Raw genomic sequence first — 17,682 nt, forward strand, 5'->3', positions numbered from 1 at the left:
AGTCCCAGAATCCTCCTCTCCCTACTACTTTTGGTCTGTCTACTGTCTTCCTATAAATGTCTTAATGTCTTTTGCCCAATCTGAAGTCTTTATCCTGTACTACAATATGCCACACACTGTGTATCTAAACTAAACTTGCATCACAGTTGCAAGAAACCTTATGGACAAAGTATACATGCTGGCTATTGTCTGTGGCTGCACTGGATTACTGGCACCAGACATGAAAGGCAATCTCCTCTGACTGAGATCCAAGCATCTGCAGCACTTCACTTAATGATTGCCACGATGATATAAACACACTGCAAAAAGGGATTTAGTCTCGTACTGAGTCTAAAAATCAAATTTTTCTTAAAACAAGTGAAAAAAACTGCCAATAGCGTGAGATGTCACTTGTTTTCAGAGCAAATGAACTTGTTTCAAGTGACATTATGTTGACACAAGTTGAGTGATCGACCTTATTTCAGCATATTGTCACCTGTTTCAAGAAAATTCTCAAACTAAGTTGATTTGCATTGGAAACAATTGAAATGATCTCACCTCATTGCCAGATTTTTTGCTGACTGATGATTTTGAGGCTAAATCAATTGTTTCTGTGGGTATTTTTTGCAGTGTAGAACAAAGTATGTGAAACCTCACGCTCTGTGAAGTGACATGGCCTTATCTTATGGCCACATTGCTCCTCCCTGTTCAAAGTATCAGCAGCTAAACTGAGTTGTCTCTGATGAGCCTAAGTGGGCATGACTAAAATGATTTATCTGTTGTTAGCATTGTTAAGGTGAGGAAGGGTAGACCGCACAGAGGATCAAGCCAGATAATATGATACTAGGTTACTTATTGTAAAGATTAGCATCTAGCATGCAAAGGGCTAGAGTATTTAAGTTCCCATGAAATTAACTCACATTACTGTTACTTCCTGGAAAACACAGTATCTTTAATGGTGATCTCATGCTGCACCAGTAGGCTCAAATAAAAACTCCAACCAATAAAATCATCACAGATTTTTGAACAATCCCGCCCCCGATTTAAATAAAACTGCCTTTCTCTCCCTGACTCATATTCCATTGGTTTAGACTTTTGAATGATCCCTCACTGCATTATGCCCCAAAATCCTGTGTCAACATGAAACACATCAAATCAAGGAAGTAAAAATGATGTTTCATGGGGTTCTTTAATAGCCGGCCTCAACATCTCAATCACCTGGCAAATTTTAAGAAACCTATGCTACTGATCACCAACCATGCCCCCTCTTCCTTTTAATATTAGAGAAATTTGTAGCATCCCTGGAACAATTTCTTTTCACAAACATTATTTTTTCAAATTTAGGCTTATAAATACAGGATTGACAAGACAAGAGTTTTGAAAATGAATGAATAAATGAGAGCTTGCATTTATGTGAAACACTTCCCCTATGGTCATGTAAAGATATAAAAAAAAAAAAATGGTCATAACTCAAGTTCACCACTAGATGTTGCCGCTTTACTTGTCTTTAGTCGACTTTTTCCGACAATATCTACCAATAGTGGTGCTGATCTGAGACCAGTTTGTCTTGTGAGTGATAGTGAAGTTCAACTTGTCATGTATCCTGACCAGTGAATCTGGATAAGTGGTCCTATTCCCACAGGTTTTAAGCATATGGGATCATGCCCACATTAACCCAAGATTAGAGCCAAATTGATTTCACTTAATTTAATTCAAAACGTAAATAACACATAAACCAGTCATTCTAATGCTATAACTAGTTATTATCATCTGTTTTACTTAGTTATTTCCAGTCATAATTAATGGCCTGTAATTTAAAGGGTTACCGAAAATACAAGTCATTCGCTAATGATTAAGCATTTATTATCAGTTATCTCTTTAACTGGTTGGATATGGCAATTGTCTGTTGATAAAAACAGAATGAAAGAAGAGATGATAAAGGTGATAAAGATTAACCTAACCAATCCCCCCTCCAAAAAACAAACAAATAGACTAAGAAAGTAAATATGTAAGTATGTGACAAATCACAATAATAAAGCATAATATCCAATAGTGACAGAGACAGAAGGACAGAGAAAGAGAAATAGAGAAAGAGAGTTTACATTATACCACCTGTCAACCATGCTCTACTAATTGGGTTAATCAACACTTTACAGTAGCGCCTCCCTTTCTTATTCCGTCTGCTTCTTTCTCCTCTCTATCTCCTTTCTCGCTTTTCCCTCACTCTGTCTCTCTTTAACTGTATGAGGAGAGAGCAAGTGAACTTTTCCTTCTTTCTTTCGTTCTTTTCTGTTTCACTCTGTTGGTTTTCCCTCGCATTCTTTCATTCTTTTCTCTTTTCTTTTGCTCTGCTCCTTTTACTGCACTTTCTTTCTTTCTTTCTTTCTTTCTTTCTTTCTTCCTTCTCAGGTGGGACTGCAGTCTGAATCAACATTTAGCTTTCTCTGGCACCGTTTCACCAAAACCCAAGGTATGATAAAATAATACATACTATGTTTGAAGCAGCGCTGGATGGGAATCATTTTTGCTTTGCTTTGATATTCATTCATGTTTTGGACACAGTTTTGGTTATAGTGCGGTCTGTAATGCTAAAACTGTTCATCGTTATAGAAGTCAGGTTAATGCACAGTATCTTACCATTATGGTTTATATAAAGTGCTTGATAAACTGCTACTGTAATCTTACAGTTTCCTTTGTGCAGTGCGCTGTAGAAGTAAAATCCAAAATAAAATAAAATTAAAAAATAAATAAAAAATAAATTTGGTTTTAATTCCAGTCAGCCATGTGAAGGGTGAGAGGAAGGTGAAAGACATTCATTACAAGTTTTCAGTTACAGTCAATCAAATCAATACTACTACTACTTATACTACTACTACAGCTTTACTATCACTACTACAACTACTACTATGACTACAATGTCTACTACTACTACTACTACTACTGATACTACTACTACTACTACTGATACTACTACTACTACTACTGATACTACTACTACTACTACAGCATTACTACCACAACTCCTTCTACTACTACAATCCCTACTACTTCTACTACTACTTCTACTACTACAGCTTTACTACCACTACTACAACTACTACTATAACTCCAATCCCTTCTACTACTACTACTACTACTTCTACTACTATGACTGCTGCTACTACTACTACAACTACTTATTCTACCACGTTAACGACAACTGCTGCCTTACAGGATCCTACCATGGAAACTCAGTTGAAACTGACACGAGTGAAATCTGTGGTAACCGGTCTCTCCAAGACCCCGCTCCTCTTCCTCCTCCTCTACCTCTTCGTCTGCTCCCTTGACATTCTAAGCTCTGCCTTCCAACTAGCTGGAGGTAGGTAGCCTTCATCACGATCACCCTCATCATCATCATCATCATCATCATCATAAATATCAGCAGTGTTAGTGCCATAAGAAGTCAAATTCCCATTGAATTAGCAACATACTATTCTAGAAGCATAATAGTCTGTAAGTTGTTTTTATTTATTCTAACACATACTTTGCTTGATATTGAAAATCAGAGCTGTTTCTTTACCTTTCTCTCTGTTTATTTGCCTCTCTCCATCTCTTGCTTTCTCTCTCTCTCTCTTCCCCCCTCCCTCTCTCTCTCTCCCAGGAAGGGTAGCAGGTGATATCTTCCAGGAAAACGCTATCCTGTCTAACCCGGTGGCAGGGCTGGTGGTGGGGATACTGGTGACGGTGTTAGTCCAGAGCTCCTCCACCTCCACCTCCATCATAGTCAGCCTCGTCTCCTCTGGGTGTGAGTTACAGCCTCAGTCTTAATACTTCTACAACTACGGTAATCAAAGTTAATGTACCTACACTGTAAAGAGACACCCGGCCTCATCAAGACCAACACAACACATCTATCTACTAATCAATTGATTGATTGTAGTGTTTCGGTCTGTCTAATTGTGTCTTTCTGTGTAGTGCTTGATGTTCAGTCAGCCATTCCTATCATCATGGGCTCCAACATTGGGACATCAGTCACCAACACCATTGTTGCTCTAATGCAGGCTGGGGAGAGAGATGAGTTTGAACGGTAGGACTGTGTGTGTGTGTGCTGTTGCATACATTTATGTGTATGTTTATTTTTGGAAAGCCTGTTAAACGTGCTTATTCCAGGGCGTTTGCCGGAGCCACGGTCCACGACTGTTTTAATTGGCTATCCGTCCTGGTGCTCCTCCCCCTGGAGGCTGTGAGTGGTCTGCTGAGGCGTCTGTCACAGGCTGCGGTCGACGCCCTCCGACTCAGGACCGGAGAAGAGGCGCCCGAGTTTCTAAAAGTCATCACTGAGCCACTCACCAAACTGATCATCCAGGTACTAGACAGCATCTACTGCCCTGTATGTTTTGATAAGCACTGGCTACCATTTTTGAGTATTCAGGATGGACAACAAAGCAAATTGAGAATGAGTACTACAAGAATGTGTTAAAAACCAAACAGGATCTGAGGTATTCAACTGTGATAGCAACAGTTAAAATCCTTCATTCTACATTGGCAATCTACCAAAAAAGGGAAAAAAGGAGAGAAAAAGGTCTAGTAGCAAAAGATCAACTATTAACTGTTTTTCCATAGTGGTGTTGCATGGAATTTCATTTCCTCATCTGAAAGGTTAACACTGACTAACCTGGCATTGGTCAGTTTTACCTTTTCAGATTGCCAGTCTACAATAAAGGCTCTTAACTTTTGCTATCACAAGTGCCAAGGACCCTCTCTGGGTTTGAAGTAAAGTTAATGTTACTTTCAACTTAAAAGTCTAGCTCCACTCAGCACATCATTACAGAGTCAGAGATCATTTATTCCAACCTTTGCTCCCAAGTTTCTTGTGTTCAACCTCTAAAAAGAGTAATACTGGAAACGTATGAAACAAGAGGAAACAAGATGAAAATGTATACATAGATTAAATTCTTTATAGAGATTAATAGCCATACTGTTCCACAACCTACACTAAGAAGTACCTGACAGAAAGATTACTTCTATATTCAATCTCTATATTCATCTCTTTAAAAGTTTACTATTGCTTGTAAAAAAGTAAAAACTGGAGATAAAAGGGTTCCACGCAACAGTAATACACTGTAATTCTACATAAAGTTTCTTTCACTTCTTCTGCTTCTTTTTACTGTTGTTAGTCAACAAGCAAAATCCCTGTTTCCCATTGTTAGCAGCAATATGTCGTAACTCCATGACACGATTTTCTGTGTAGCTGGACCGGTCTGTCATCACAGCCATCGCTACTGGAGACCAGAGCATGAGGAACAGGAGTCTGGTGAAGCAGTGGTGTCCAACCACAACCATCATGGTACAGGTATGATGCAATGTGTGTGTGTGTGTGTGTGTGTGTGTGTTTGTTTGTCAAGAAACATAAAAGCAAGAGAATGTTTTGAATGGCACATGACATCAATCAATCAAAATGCATACATAAGTAAATCTATGAACTTGTATGTCATCTTAATCAATAAATAGGTTTATGAAAGGTAGGCTATAGTCTACCTGTGTACTTAAAGGTTAGTTGCCAATATATCATGAGATTCTCTGTATGTTATGCACACCCAGTCTCAATTTTTTGGGGAAAATGAGCACTAATTCTGAAACGCAGATGATGTGTTGTGGATTTGAATAATGCAAAGATTATGTTCGCCCGCCTGGAAGGGATTATGTGACAATAGCACAAATCGAACACGGCATTTTCACGTGTTCCTCACATGAAAAGGTTAGCTTATCATGTGAGGATAAGTTTAGGCAAGGAAAACAACTTTGGTTAAGATTAAGGTCATGCTCATTTCACAAAAGACAAAGGGGGCAAGGCGACAAGGACATCAAGCTATACGAACACATCCACAACAGCTTCAGTAACGTTAACTAGCGTAGCTAACTAGCTAATATGAGCTATCTATAAAAGAGGGTAATGTGATGACAATAGACTGTGAATGAATGTGCAAAATGTTAAATATTAAAAAACATATATAAATTTGATGACATCAAATATTTTCTTTGGGCAAAAATTTTTAGATAATACATGTATCAATGCAAATGGAGTTGGTGTGTAAAACTGTCTTGCTGAGTCGTGGCTCTTCTGACAGTGTGGTATACGGTCAGTAAGTGGGGTGGGGGAAGCTGGCTGTGGGTTTTCAATATTCAGATGTGGTTACAGTGGATCCCAAACTATGATTGGATGTCACACATGGGTTTGTGTGTCTGTGCCTCAGTCTGTCTCTCTGGCTGTTTATTCTTTGCTGACAGGACAATGAAACGGCCTGGAGCACCAGCAACCTCTCTCTCTCAGAACAGGCAAAGAAATGTAAGACATTTTATCGTTAAAGTATCTCCTTTTGGGTCCTCTTCTCTTCTCTTCTCTTCTCTTCTCTTCTCTTCTCTTCTCTTCTCTTCTCTTCTCTTCTCTTCTCTTCTCTTCTCTTCTCCCATCTCTCATATACTGTATTTTCTCACTTCTTTCTACTGGTGTGTGTGTGTGTGCTAGTCATCTCAGTTTGTCTGTCTGACACAAAAACATTGTAGCTCCTTCAAGGTGCATAAATCAAAAAGAATCAAAGGAATGAAAAAAATCAGCCACTGTTGGAGTATAATTGACAACTCTTTAATATTAGAAAATAAATGTGTTTCGGCTGCAAAAGCCTTTGTCAGAGTTACAGGATTGCATGCATAGGCCGGGTGAAAGCTATTGCAACTAAAATACCTTGACTTGTAGTATTAAAGTTGTATAATTAAAGTTGTTTTAGAGTAGCTGAATTTGTTTCATTTCGGTACTTATCCCAATCATCTTTTTGCACTATTAGATCCTCTTTCTGTCGATCTCCCCCAGGTAGCCATCTGTTTGTAAACAGCTCTTTGTCAGACTTGGCCATAGGTCTGATCCTCCTGGTTTGCTCCCTGCTGGTGTTGTGCAGCTGTCTGATCCTGCTGGTTAAACTGCTCAACTCACTGCTGAAGGGCCAGGTCGCCAGCGCTATCAATACAGTCATTAACACAGGTAATAAACTCTAATTCTAAACACACCACACCTAATCCTAACTCTTGCCTTTTAATAAACCAAATCCTAATTCTAACATTAACCCTAAACTAACACTGTAAATGAGGAAAGGCCAAAATGACCTCACTTCACAGAAATGTCTTCACTCTGAAGGTCTAAAAGTCAAAGTGGTGAATCAATCTCTCTCTCTCTCTCTCTCTCTCTCTCTCTTACATACACACAACTACTCACTCTATTTGATTCTATACCAATCAGACATGTGAATGTAGGAGTCCTACAATAGATTCCCTCTCCTCTCCTCTAGATTTCCCCTATCCATGCACCTGGCTGGCAGGTTATCTGGCTGTATTAGTAGGAGCGGGCATGACCTTTTTGGTTCAGAGTAGTTCTGTCTTCACCTCTGCGATCACTCCGCTCATAGGTAAGACACAAACACAAACACACACATTTGAGCAACCAGTTGGCAGAGTCAATACGTAGACTCTGGAGGTGAGAAAGCAAAAAGATAATTTCCCTAGAGACAAATCATTTATAAACATGTAGTTATTTCTTATTGTCCACACAAATTTGAAATGCAGGACATAAACATTAAAAGACGACAAACCAATTATTGGATGCTCTTTTTTGACAATGTAGTTCACATGCTGTCCACAGTACAAGATAAATCTGGATATTGTTTGTGTCTCCAAAACTGTACTTTGCATCAGTTGAAAAAAAAAAAAAAAGGTTGATTACACTATATTTTTTATCCTTTTTTCTGCACATGAGGAATAAAATGTCAGTAACAGGAAATTCTAGCATTCATCTGCTCTCTGCTGCTGTTCACTTCAGCATTTAATACATTACCATCTCAGTGTTTCTACAGTTATGCTCAGCTCTCTGCTGCTGGCTTGGTACAACATTAATGGGACTGCAGCAGATAGTGAGGCATGTTTGTTAAAGATCGTACGTGTAGAAGATTTGTTACAAGACAGAATCATTCAGTTCTGCAATCAGCTTGCTTGGACCTCCCTGTTGTATAACCTACTACGAACCCTCAGGTATTGGTGTGATCAGTATTGAGAGAGCCTACCCCTTAACCCTGGGGTCCAACCTGGGAACCACCACAACCGCTACACTGGCCGCCCTGGCTAGCCCTGGGGATAAACTGGGGGCTGCTGTACAGGTACACACACACGCACACACACCCACACACACACACACACAAACACATGCATGGCTATATACATATATTATTATTTCATATTTAAATATGAAATATTTAAATATTCTCTCCTCTTCCAGGTTGCTCTATGTCATTTCTTCTTCAACCTGCTTGGCATCCTGCTGTGGTATCCAGTGCCAGCCTCCCGCGTACCCATCCGTATGGCCTGTGCCCTCGGCCGCTGCACCGCCAAGTAATAACAATAGTTTCCATTTTCACTCACAGCATTAAATGTCCCCAAATAAACTGATTGAGGGACCCAAAATGGCTGCTGCCAAATGGCCAAAGATGGTAGCTGTACCATCAGGAGAAAGCAAAAGATACTACTACTGCTACTACTATTACCAATACTGCTAAGACCAATAATAATTATCATCATCATCATCATCGTCATCATCATCATCATGTCATGTTTCTATCTCACTTTTCAAGACAATGTTCTGTGGAAGAAAACTCGGGACAAGAGAGTGGCAGTTTGACAGGTTTATTCAATCTGCAAGTTGGGAGCCAAGGAACTCAAAATCTGGATGATTACAAAGAGTTTTATAGTGTTGAATATTCATGATTATGTTAATACAGATAGAATATAATAAAGCTATTGGTCAAAAAGTATCAGGTCATATGAACAAGACTGAACAGCCAATGAGAATTATAGTTCTAGCACTTTAAGGAGATGTGTAATAAGAGGTGAGCACCTTCTTCTAGAAAACAACACGTTTTTATTTTGTCAGGGCCACTTGGTCAGTGTTTTGGCTTTTGAGATTTTGGCTTTTGCACATTCCAGGCTCACAGTTGTATGAGAAACACACAAGATGTTACTTTTAGAGTTTAATCTTATAATGGTGAAGCAGATTCTGTAGTCTTGAGTTTTAGGCACTTCAGGTGTAAATATGGGACAAAGGTTACATATTAAATAAGCATATAGGAATGTTGCTTAATATAGGTACTTTTACATTTTTGACATTTAATAAAACTCTACAACATGTTTAAGAAATGATAAACTCAAATAACACAAACACACTCGCACACAGGTACCGCTGGTTTGCCGTGCTCTACCTCGTCCTCTGCTTCCTCCTCCTGCCGTCCCTCGTCTTCTCCCTCTCCATGGCTGGCTGGAGGGTGATGACCGGGATCGGCGTGCCGGTCGTCGCGGTGATTATCTTTGTTGCAATAGTGAATGTGCTCCAGGCGCGGAGGCCTGGCTGTCTGCCGATCAGACTGCAGAACTGGGACTTCCTTCCTGTCTGGTTGACCTCGCTGCAACCCCTGGATGACATCATCACCAAGGCGACGCTGCAGTGCAGACGGGGAAGAGGTAATCAATTTAAGTAAGGTTAAAATGATAAGTATTATGACACTGTTGAACCCCTCCTTGACTTTTTTCTTTTTGCATTATGATGCACCTTGCTTTCTGTTTTTGGTATTATGAAACTGCTTGACTTCTCCTTGGTTTCTGTTTCTGAAAGTCTGACCCCTCCTTGGTTTTTGCTCCTAGGTTGGAGAGGTGAGGGCAGTGTTGGCCCGATAACGGCACTGGCAGGCATTACTGCCGACCCTTGGGGAAAAGAAGGAGAGAAATGGAGGCAGAATGGTAGAGAAGAAGAAAAAAATGTGGATTGGCAGAACCGAAGAGGAGAGGGTTGCAATGAGGAAAACAACCCAAACAACATAGCAACCCTCATGTCTTCAGAGAACAACATATATAACTTGGGCACTCGCTTGTAGTGCTACTGTCCTGCATCTGTACACCTAAAACCAAGGAACCTTACTTGAATTTAAGGATTTTGGGCCTGCAGATCTTTTTGGTGGTCTGCTCAGCTTGCTTTTGAAAACTGGCCACCTTGGACCCGGGACCTGAGGAGGAGTTGGAAGAAGTTGCAGGGGAAAAGGATGCCTGCCCTGTTTTATTTATTTTTGTATACTCGTTTATTTAGCAGGGACAAATGCATTAAACATTGTTTCATATATAAAATACAAAACAGGTGCCATGCATGTGGGTTTCCAGCCAAGGCTAATTTCCCACTAATTCCCCCTGCCCCACCCTCACTCCAAGCCCCTGCCCCACCCTCACTCCAAGCCCCTGCCCCACCCTCACTCCAAGCCCCTGCCCCTCACCCATAACCTGCACTAGAATTTGCACTAATCACAATCACAATCCCTGGACTCAATTTTACATGTATTTTAAATTTATTAATTTCAATTTATTACACTGGATAATGCCTATATCCTTTCTGTGCTATTCTTATTCTATAATTTTTTTTTATTACCTTCTCTTTGTTCTGCTATTGTACTGTACATTGCTGCTGTGACACACCTGAATTTCCCCTAGGGGATCAATAAAGTACATCTTTATCTTATCTTTATCTTTTATCTTTTGGGGTTAAAACAGAAAGTACAGGAACATTAAGACTGGAAATAGTACATAAACATTAAAATACAATATAGGTAAAGATAGAAGACTAAAATATTAATACGATATAAAATACAACACATTTGACAACAACTAATATAAGCAACAGGAAAATTCATGGATGGATGGACTAAAAGCATGGGTCGCAAAATGTGGCTCCTTAAGGTGAAGTTTGAAAAACATTCGATTGAGAACTACTTCTCAGGCAACAGCTTTAAAGGTCGTTCCAACTACCCACTATGTGTGAACTGGAGTTTAGACAGAGGGAGGAAGATTTGAACTGTTTAACAAAGTGTGAAAAGTAAATGAATAATAAGTTGATTTCTTTCCACCATACATCCTGAGATAATTATTAACAGGCCAGCTTTTATTTAACAAAGCTGATGCATGGGGACTCTGTGAATATTTACTCTGGTAACTTTTTATAGCAAGAATTTTGTTTCACTGTAGCAGCAGCAGCTGGTGCCTTCTGTGAACTGGCTAATCCAGAACACTGAGAACTGATGCACTTCATAACCTCTTTTCTAACCTCTTCTTTTTTCAATGACAGAATTAGCAAAGGTGTGAAAGCATCAATGTTAAGTGTACCAATATTGCATGTTTTGTTGTTTTTCTTGTGATAATCTATTTCTTAGAGAGGGAATGAAATAAATCAAAATGTGAAAATATGTGAAAATATTTCTGTTCAGTTACCTATTAAGTAACATGTGATAGCGTATTATTAAAATCTCCTCAGCACAGTGAGCAACTTTAGTGTCATTAATAGAACTTGGTCAGGTTATACTATGCAATATATTTGGAGACTTCTCACCAAAGTCAAATGACAGGATCTTAAAATGGCAGCTGAGGACGCAAAATTTTGACTATCAGCAAGCTATTTTCAGTGCACTTGTATGTGGTCTTCTGTTCTTACAGTAGATCCAAAGAGAATCAAGTCAACTTTATTCATGTAGTGCCTTAAACACTTTGCAAAAGTTAAAAGAAAAGATAACAGGAAACAATCTGAACAGAACAAAGAGAAAATGTGTTATAACAGCCGGCAACAGATGCGTCTCTCTTGAGGGTGTGAGAGTTACAAACCAGACATGCAGATGTGAGCAGTTAACAAAACCTTTAAGATGAATCACCGGATATAAACATTTTCTCTTGAATTCATATTGCATCATCCTACATTTTAAATACCCGTTCGTCCATTTATTGAAAGACAAATATTTCTGCATCAAGTAGAAGTGGACTGGACTCTCAGAAACCCACTTTTAATCAAATACAATGTAATTTACACATTATATTGTCCACTTCTCAACATACTAAAATGAGAACTTGTTGGTCTTTTCTGTGTTGATTCTCTGCCTGTCTTTCTTACGTCTTTTTATCTCTCACCATCTGTCTCTCTGTGCAGTCAAAGTGAAAAACAGCTACTGTCGCTGTGGCTAACACAGAAGCAGACAAGCAGCTGTGGTTTTTAACAGTCACCATGAGGCTCATCACCTAAAGTTGCGTGTAACTAACTTGAGTGATGCAGACTTTTGTGAGCAGTATCTGGAAATTATAAAATTAATTATGAAACTTCATGTTTAGTGACATGTTTAGGAAGTGAGTAATAAAACAATAATGCCAAACAAACGTGCCTCACTGAACTCATATCCTGCATTAAAGTAACTGTTGTGACATGGGAAATAGGATGACAAGCTGTCACCTTTAATAGTGTCCCCCACAGAAACTGATACCTTGTCCAGAGCAGACAAAAGTGGGTCCTTTTAAAATATAGTATCTTTAAGGCTCATAAACTGTAATTACACAGTGCTTGATTTGAAGATGATTCACTTCTAGATGCTGCCTGGGCAGTAGTCGTGTCCTCACCTGAATAAAAACACACACACACACACACACACACACACACACACACACACACACACACACACACACACCTCAATTAGAGGAAGAGAGCTGCAGAGAAGAGCTTTGTGCCCACTGAGCACTTCATATTTTTGTATGGTGGAAGCACAAGTTGCGGCTCCTTTTATTGCTCTATGTCTTTTAAAAACTATAGCTTAAGGCTTGGCATGCTCTTTTGCTGAAGTTGAGATATTTTTAACTTTAAGTGGACAGTGCACTTAGTGCTAAAACATACTGTGCTCTCAGTGCTGTCAGGGACATGCAACAACAATTCTTTTTCATTGAAAGTCTGCCTGTCTTTCTCCTTGTTTACAATGGGTACCATTGCATATGCAGTGAGACAGTGATGCGATTAAACCGTTTACATGATTATATAAAGTGACACCTCCCCTACAAATCTGGTTTACATGTGACGTGGTTATGAAGAGCATAATTAGAGCATGGTGTTTGCAGCCTTCTCACCTCCAGCTCTACTGAAACGTCTACAGCCCATGATGACCACATCTCTCCACCCAAATTTTGTTTTTGCTTTTTTTTCCAGTGCATATTAATGCACATTACATTAATGTGCATAGTAATATATAGTGATTAACGCTGGATCGAGTTCCTGCAAGATTAAAGGTCCTGACATCAGTGACATCAGCAGTTTTGAAAGTCTTATAGTGTGTTCCCAGCCTAAGACCCCTAAGTAGAGATTTATTAGAAACAGATGAGAGGTTATGGCACCCCTCCTTGTATCATTTTTTGACCTATTGGCACCTATAATGGAACGCACACCCCTAATTTAGACAAAACTGAAAATCCCCCTTTTAATATGCCATATGCTGTAATTGGACTCAGGAAAGTCTAGACATCCACTAAATGACAGCATAATCTCATATTGTGCATAATTAAGAATTGATAATTAATAAGCATGTAATACCAAACTCCACACCAAACTCAAAAGTTGAAATCAACATGACTGCAACTGGAGGTGTAGATGGCCTGTGGTTTATTTGAGCAGAGGAGGATTAGACACAGAAGATAAATTTGATGACTGATATCTGAAATTAAAGATAGTAGAGAATATCCTGTTTTTGCACCAAGGGCCAACAGTTTGTCCACAGGCCTATGTTTGAGTTTGAGGTTCTAGTTTATGTCAGTAGTCATTATCTGAACACTGCAAGGTGTTCAATAAGTCTACAAATCTAAAATAAGGAACAGGAGACGAACCCTGACTCTGCTTCCTCGATTCTTCTCACTATCTCACCCCCTTCGGTGATCAAGATGAGCAGAGGTAAACCAACCCGCAGTGGAAACTTCACAGGTCAGTCCTCAACTGCCACGAAGAAAACATCCTGCCATCGTGACTTTGGTGAGTGAGAGTTTTAAAGAATTTCTAAAGGGTATGAATTCACAACCCGTCCCTCAAATTGTCCTCTGATTATGAAGAGAATGTATATATTGTTCAGGTATAATGCTGCACAAGTATTATGGATATAGAAGCCTCTGACACAAAAAATGACAGACAAAGACTTTGCCATGGAGTTTTTAATGATGCTGTGATTTGTGTGTTGGAACAGAAAATGATGATTTTCATCTACATGATCATCGCAGCTCTGGTACCAACAGCTCTGGCACAAGGTACAGTTCAGTTCAACTGTATAATCTTGATTAGTAATTGTATAAATTAGCAATAACTGAAACCCTTACTAAACATTCAAGTTATGTAATTACATTATAAAGATAAGATGCCATTATTAATATTTGATCTTATTGTTGTCAACATTACACATACATTTTTGAGAAAAGAAAATCCTGCTTTTACAAATATAAATTATTAGCTAACATTAAGAAATTAAAACATTTAATTATGAATACAATTACATTATTTAGAAATATGGTTATGAATAGTAAAGTAAAATAGTTATTAAGAGTAATTATTTAAATACACAATTTTGAATTGCTACTAAACGTTGAATGAATAGTGTTGTATTGTTAGCTTTTCCCTATTGAGATATGGATATGCAATGTATGACACTAAAATACAATGGCCATTACATTAGTATTTTATTGTGTTTTTTTTTATTATCAGGGTCTACGGTGTGCAATTTGTCTGACGGCCGTGGAACTCGGCAATGTTTTGGAGCATTGGGAGAGCCGCTGTTTTTTCATCTGACCTCTAGAGCAAATGAGAGAGAGATACAGTTGATAAAGGATAACAAACATTTGTTGTTAAAAATAGTCAATGGGTTAGCAACTCTGGATCAGGAATATATAAATCAGTCTGAATTCTTCATCAATGGGACATTCAAGCTTGATTGTGCAATGGAGAGAGACTCCGGAGATTATCAGTTGGAAACTTTCGATTCAAATGGTGTACTACTGCGGCAAGTCAACATGCAACTAGAAATACAAGGTAGGCCTTTTTTTTCCAAATTAAGACTTCTTTAATAGCAATATGTTGATGAAATTGAAAATGGATTGTGTTGTAACTAAACAAATACATAGGTAAAAGGGAAAATAAATGGTTGTGCTTGGCCTCTCTAGCTGTCTGTCTGTTTAGAGCATACTTGATTTTGTAGGATGCTCATCCACTTAAGTAACATTCATTTTTACCATGGTCTCTTTTTAGAGGCCTCTAATGAAACCCCATCTTCAGTATAAACATTATTAATTATAAGACAAATAAATGATTTGTTTAATATCAAATGTAGCCAAAATCGAATCTTAAAAATGCGTGCATCTGAAGGGTGAGCCCCTTCAGATGCACGTATTTTTAAGATTCGATAAGTGTCTGTGTCACAAGTTGCACTGTGTGTTATGTCTAAAGTAGGATTGTGAATACAAAGCTTGTAACTTGTAGTTATTTTAAACAACTTCAAATTGCTTTTGTAGGTACTTAAATATCTACACTGATACAGCTTCACCATTACAGAAATATTTGTTGCATTTGTGGACACATCTCTATCATATAGGCTATATAACTACATCTGACATACCCACGCTCACCCACCTCTTAATAACTGGGTGCTACAGTGAACAATTACATCACAATACACCTCTACTTCTCATGATGCTCATGCAACTTGTTTATCTTTCAGTTACATGTTTTGGAATAGATTTTGGCTCCATAGTTTAAGGCTTAATGAGACGTGAGATTATGTTGTGAGGACACTGACAGTGGATTTCACATGGCATTGGGTGTATGTGTGTGACTGTGTATTTGTGTCCCAGCTCCAGTATCAGAGCCAGCTGTGTCTCAGGTGTGTGTGTCGCCAGGAGAGAAGATGATCAGCTGCTCCTCAGAAGGAGATGGATTAGAGTTCATTTGGACATTGAACAATCAGTTATTGATGAGGACCAGGACCCCCAGACAATTCCTGAGCAACTGGACACTGGACAAACAATCAATGGCCAGGAATACAACTGTGCAAGTCAAGTCCAGCGTCTTGACCAATAGCATCGGCTTACATGGTCAGCTGACAGGAAACTTGACCTGTTGTGTTCAGAACAAAGTCAGCAGAAGTGAAACAGCTATCCACCTGACAAGCTGTAAAGGTGGGTACAGGATGATCAAATCCTTTGCTTTTGCAAGTCTTCAATAAATTTGTTTTCAAATGCATTCACTCTTGCACGCACACATCGCGTGTTAGTGGCAGTTTAGCAGGCACTGTGGGAAGAGCTCTCTCTGTTTGTGTGACATAGAATATAAACATGGAAATGGGGAAAGGTCACATGTTCATGTCAAGCAGAGTGTGAACACATGACGTGTGCACGTAAGTGTGAATGCTTTTGAAAACAATGCTTTAAGTGAAGACTTGTTGTAAATACTGGTGCAAATATAGGTCTTTTGGACACTGCAATTGTTGGCTTCACAACACTCCTGCACAAGCTGTTTGGAGTAATTTTATAGTCATTTCCATTCACTTAAATTGTTTTGGAGAAGGCTGTTGTGGAGCTGTGGAGCTGACTCGCTGTGTGTTATGTGAACATACAAACTTAATTGGTGTTTTGACTGACATGAGGGTGAGTAAATAATGACAATTTTTTCATTTTTGGGTGAACTATTGTATTAGCTGAATGGGACAGGCTACCTTTCAGAAACAATAGTCTCAGGAGGTTTCTGCAATGAATCTTGTGGCTTCCTATTCATTTGCATTGGCCAAGTCACTATCCGATACATCCTATAGATTTTTTGGTTGGTGAGTAAACTTGTGGGATCTTTATCTGTCTTCCGTCCATGTCATTTTTCTGTTTTGGAATTGTACATCGGCCGTTAGATATTACGTCAAACACTTGATGGAGGACACAAGAATGAACAAGAAATATTTGAGAAAGACCTTTAATTAGTAGCTCTGGCAATAATATGTCTACCTCATCTCATATCTCATTTGGTTTGGCTCAGTGAGATAGGGGAACCAGAGGGATACCAGCCCAAAAATTCTGAGATAGCTTAGTTAAGTGTGGTTGATGATTGTTAAACTTTGTACAAGTTCATCTGAGTTCAGTTTTTGTTTTGTTTCCAGCCTCCTTGTCCCACCACTTCCCTGTTGTGACTGTGGCTGTGATTGCTAGTGCCGCCACTCTCCTTTTCCTTCTGGCTCTGTGTCTTGGCATCACCTGTAAGAAATGTAAGAAAACCAGATCCCAGACTGTTAATGCAGGTAAGAAAAAGAGATTCTTCTTCTTCTTCTTCTTCTTCTTCTTCTTCTTCTTCTTCTTCTTCTTCTTCTTCTAAACCGAGAGGGCCAGCCTCTGCAAATCTAAGGGCTCTGGTTGGTTTAAGATTCATTCAGGTATTCTGGCGCTGATCCAGTGAGTGATTTAAGTAGCCCACAAATAAAATAATTGTCCCTTTTCTTTCAATGATAAGAACCTATTACTTAAAATCAGAGATTATTTTACTCATCTTCAGTGAACTGAGTGATTGAGACTTATCAGGTGAAATATATATTATATATGTATATATATATATATATATATATATGTTAAGGCATAATCGGTATAACTGAAAATTTACACCAATAAGGGTTAACTTTAAAACGGGAATAAATCATGGTTTATGAATAATTTCTGTTGTTAACTTAAAAGTTAATGTTGAGGTGGTTTAACTGTCAAAATGGCAGCATTTTTGAGGTAGATGGAGGAAAATTAGTTTCTTGAAGAAAGATGAGGTACAGACTCAATCCGGTTGAG

General features: G+C 38.8%; 1 protein-coding gene and 1 long non-coding RNA gene across 2 annotated transcripts; both read left to right on the forward strand.

Moving 5' to 3' along the window:
• Positions 1 to 3,201: 3,201 nt before the first annotated feature.
• LOC139917567 (sodium-dependent phosphate transport protein 2A-like) lies at positions 3,202 to 10,329 on the forward strand. Its single transcript, XM_071906709.2, has 14 exons — positions 3,202 to 3,337; positions 3,620 to 3,763; positions 3,934 to 4,045; positions 4,129 to 4,324; positions 5,210 to 5,305; positions 5,673 to 5,729; positions 5,927 to 5,939; positions 6,827 to 6,994; positions 7,299 to 7,415; positions 8,035 to 8,159; positions 8,279 to 8,391; positions 9,230 to 9,513; positions 9,694 to 9,713; positions 10,252 to 10,329. The coding sequence occupies exons 1-14, from the start codon at positions 3,202 to 3,204 to the stop codon at positions 10,327 to 10,329; spliced, it is 1,659 nt and encodes a 552-aa protein (XP_071762810.2).
• A 3,475-nt stretch (positions 10,330 to 13,804) lies between these two features.
• LOC139917577 (uncharacterized) lies at positions 13,805 to 16,016 on the forward strand. Its single transcript, XR_013506864.1, has 4 exons — positions 13,805 to 13,858; positions 14,067 to 14,127; positions 14,579 to 14,902; positions 15,721 to 16,016. It is a non-coding gene; the product is annotated as an uncharacterized LOC139917577 (long non-coding RNA).
• The last annotated feature ends 1,666 nt before the right edge of the window (positions 16,017 to 17,682 follow it).

Source organism: Centroberyx gerrardi, chromosome 11, assembly GCF_048128805.1.
Source record: "Centroberyx gerrardi isolate f3 chromosome 11, fCenGer3.hap1.cur.20231027, whole genome shotgun sequence".
Classification (NCBI taxonomy): Eukaryota; Metazoa; Chordata; class Actinopteri; order Beryciformes; family Berycidae; genus Centroberyx; species Centroberyx gerrardi.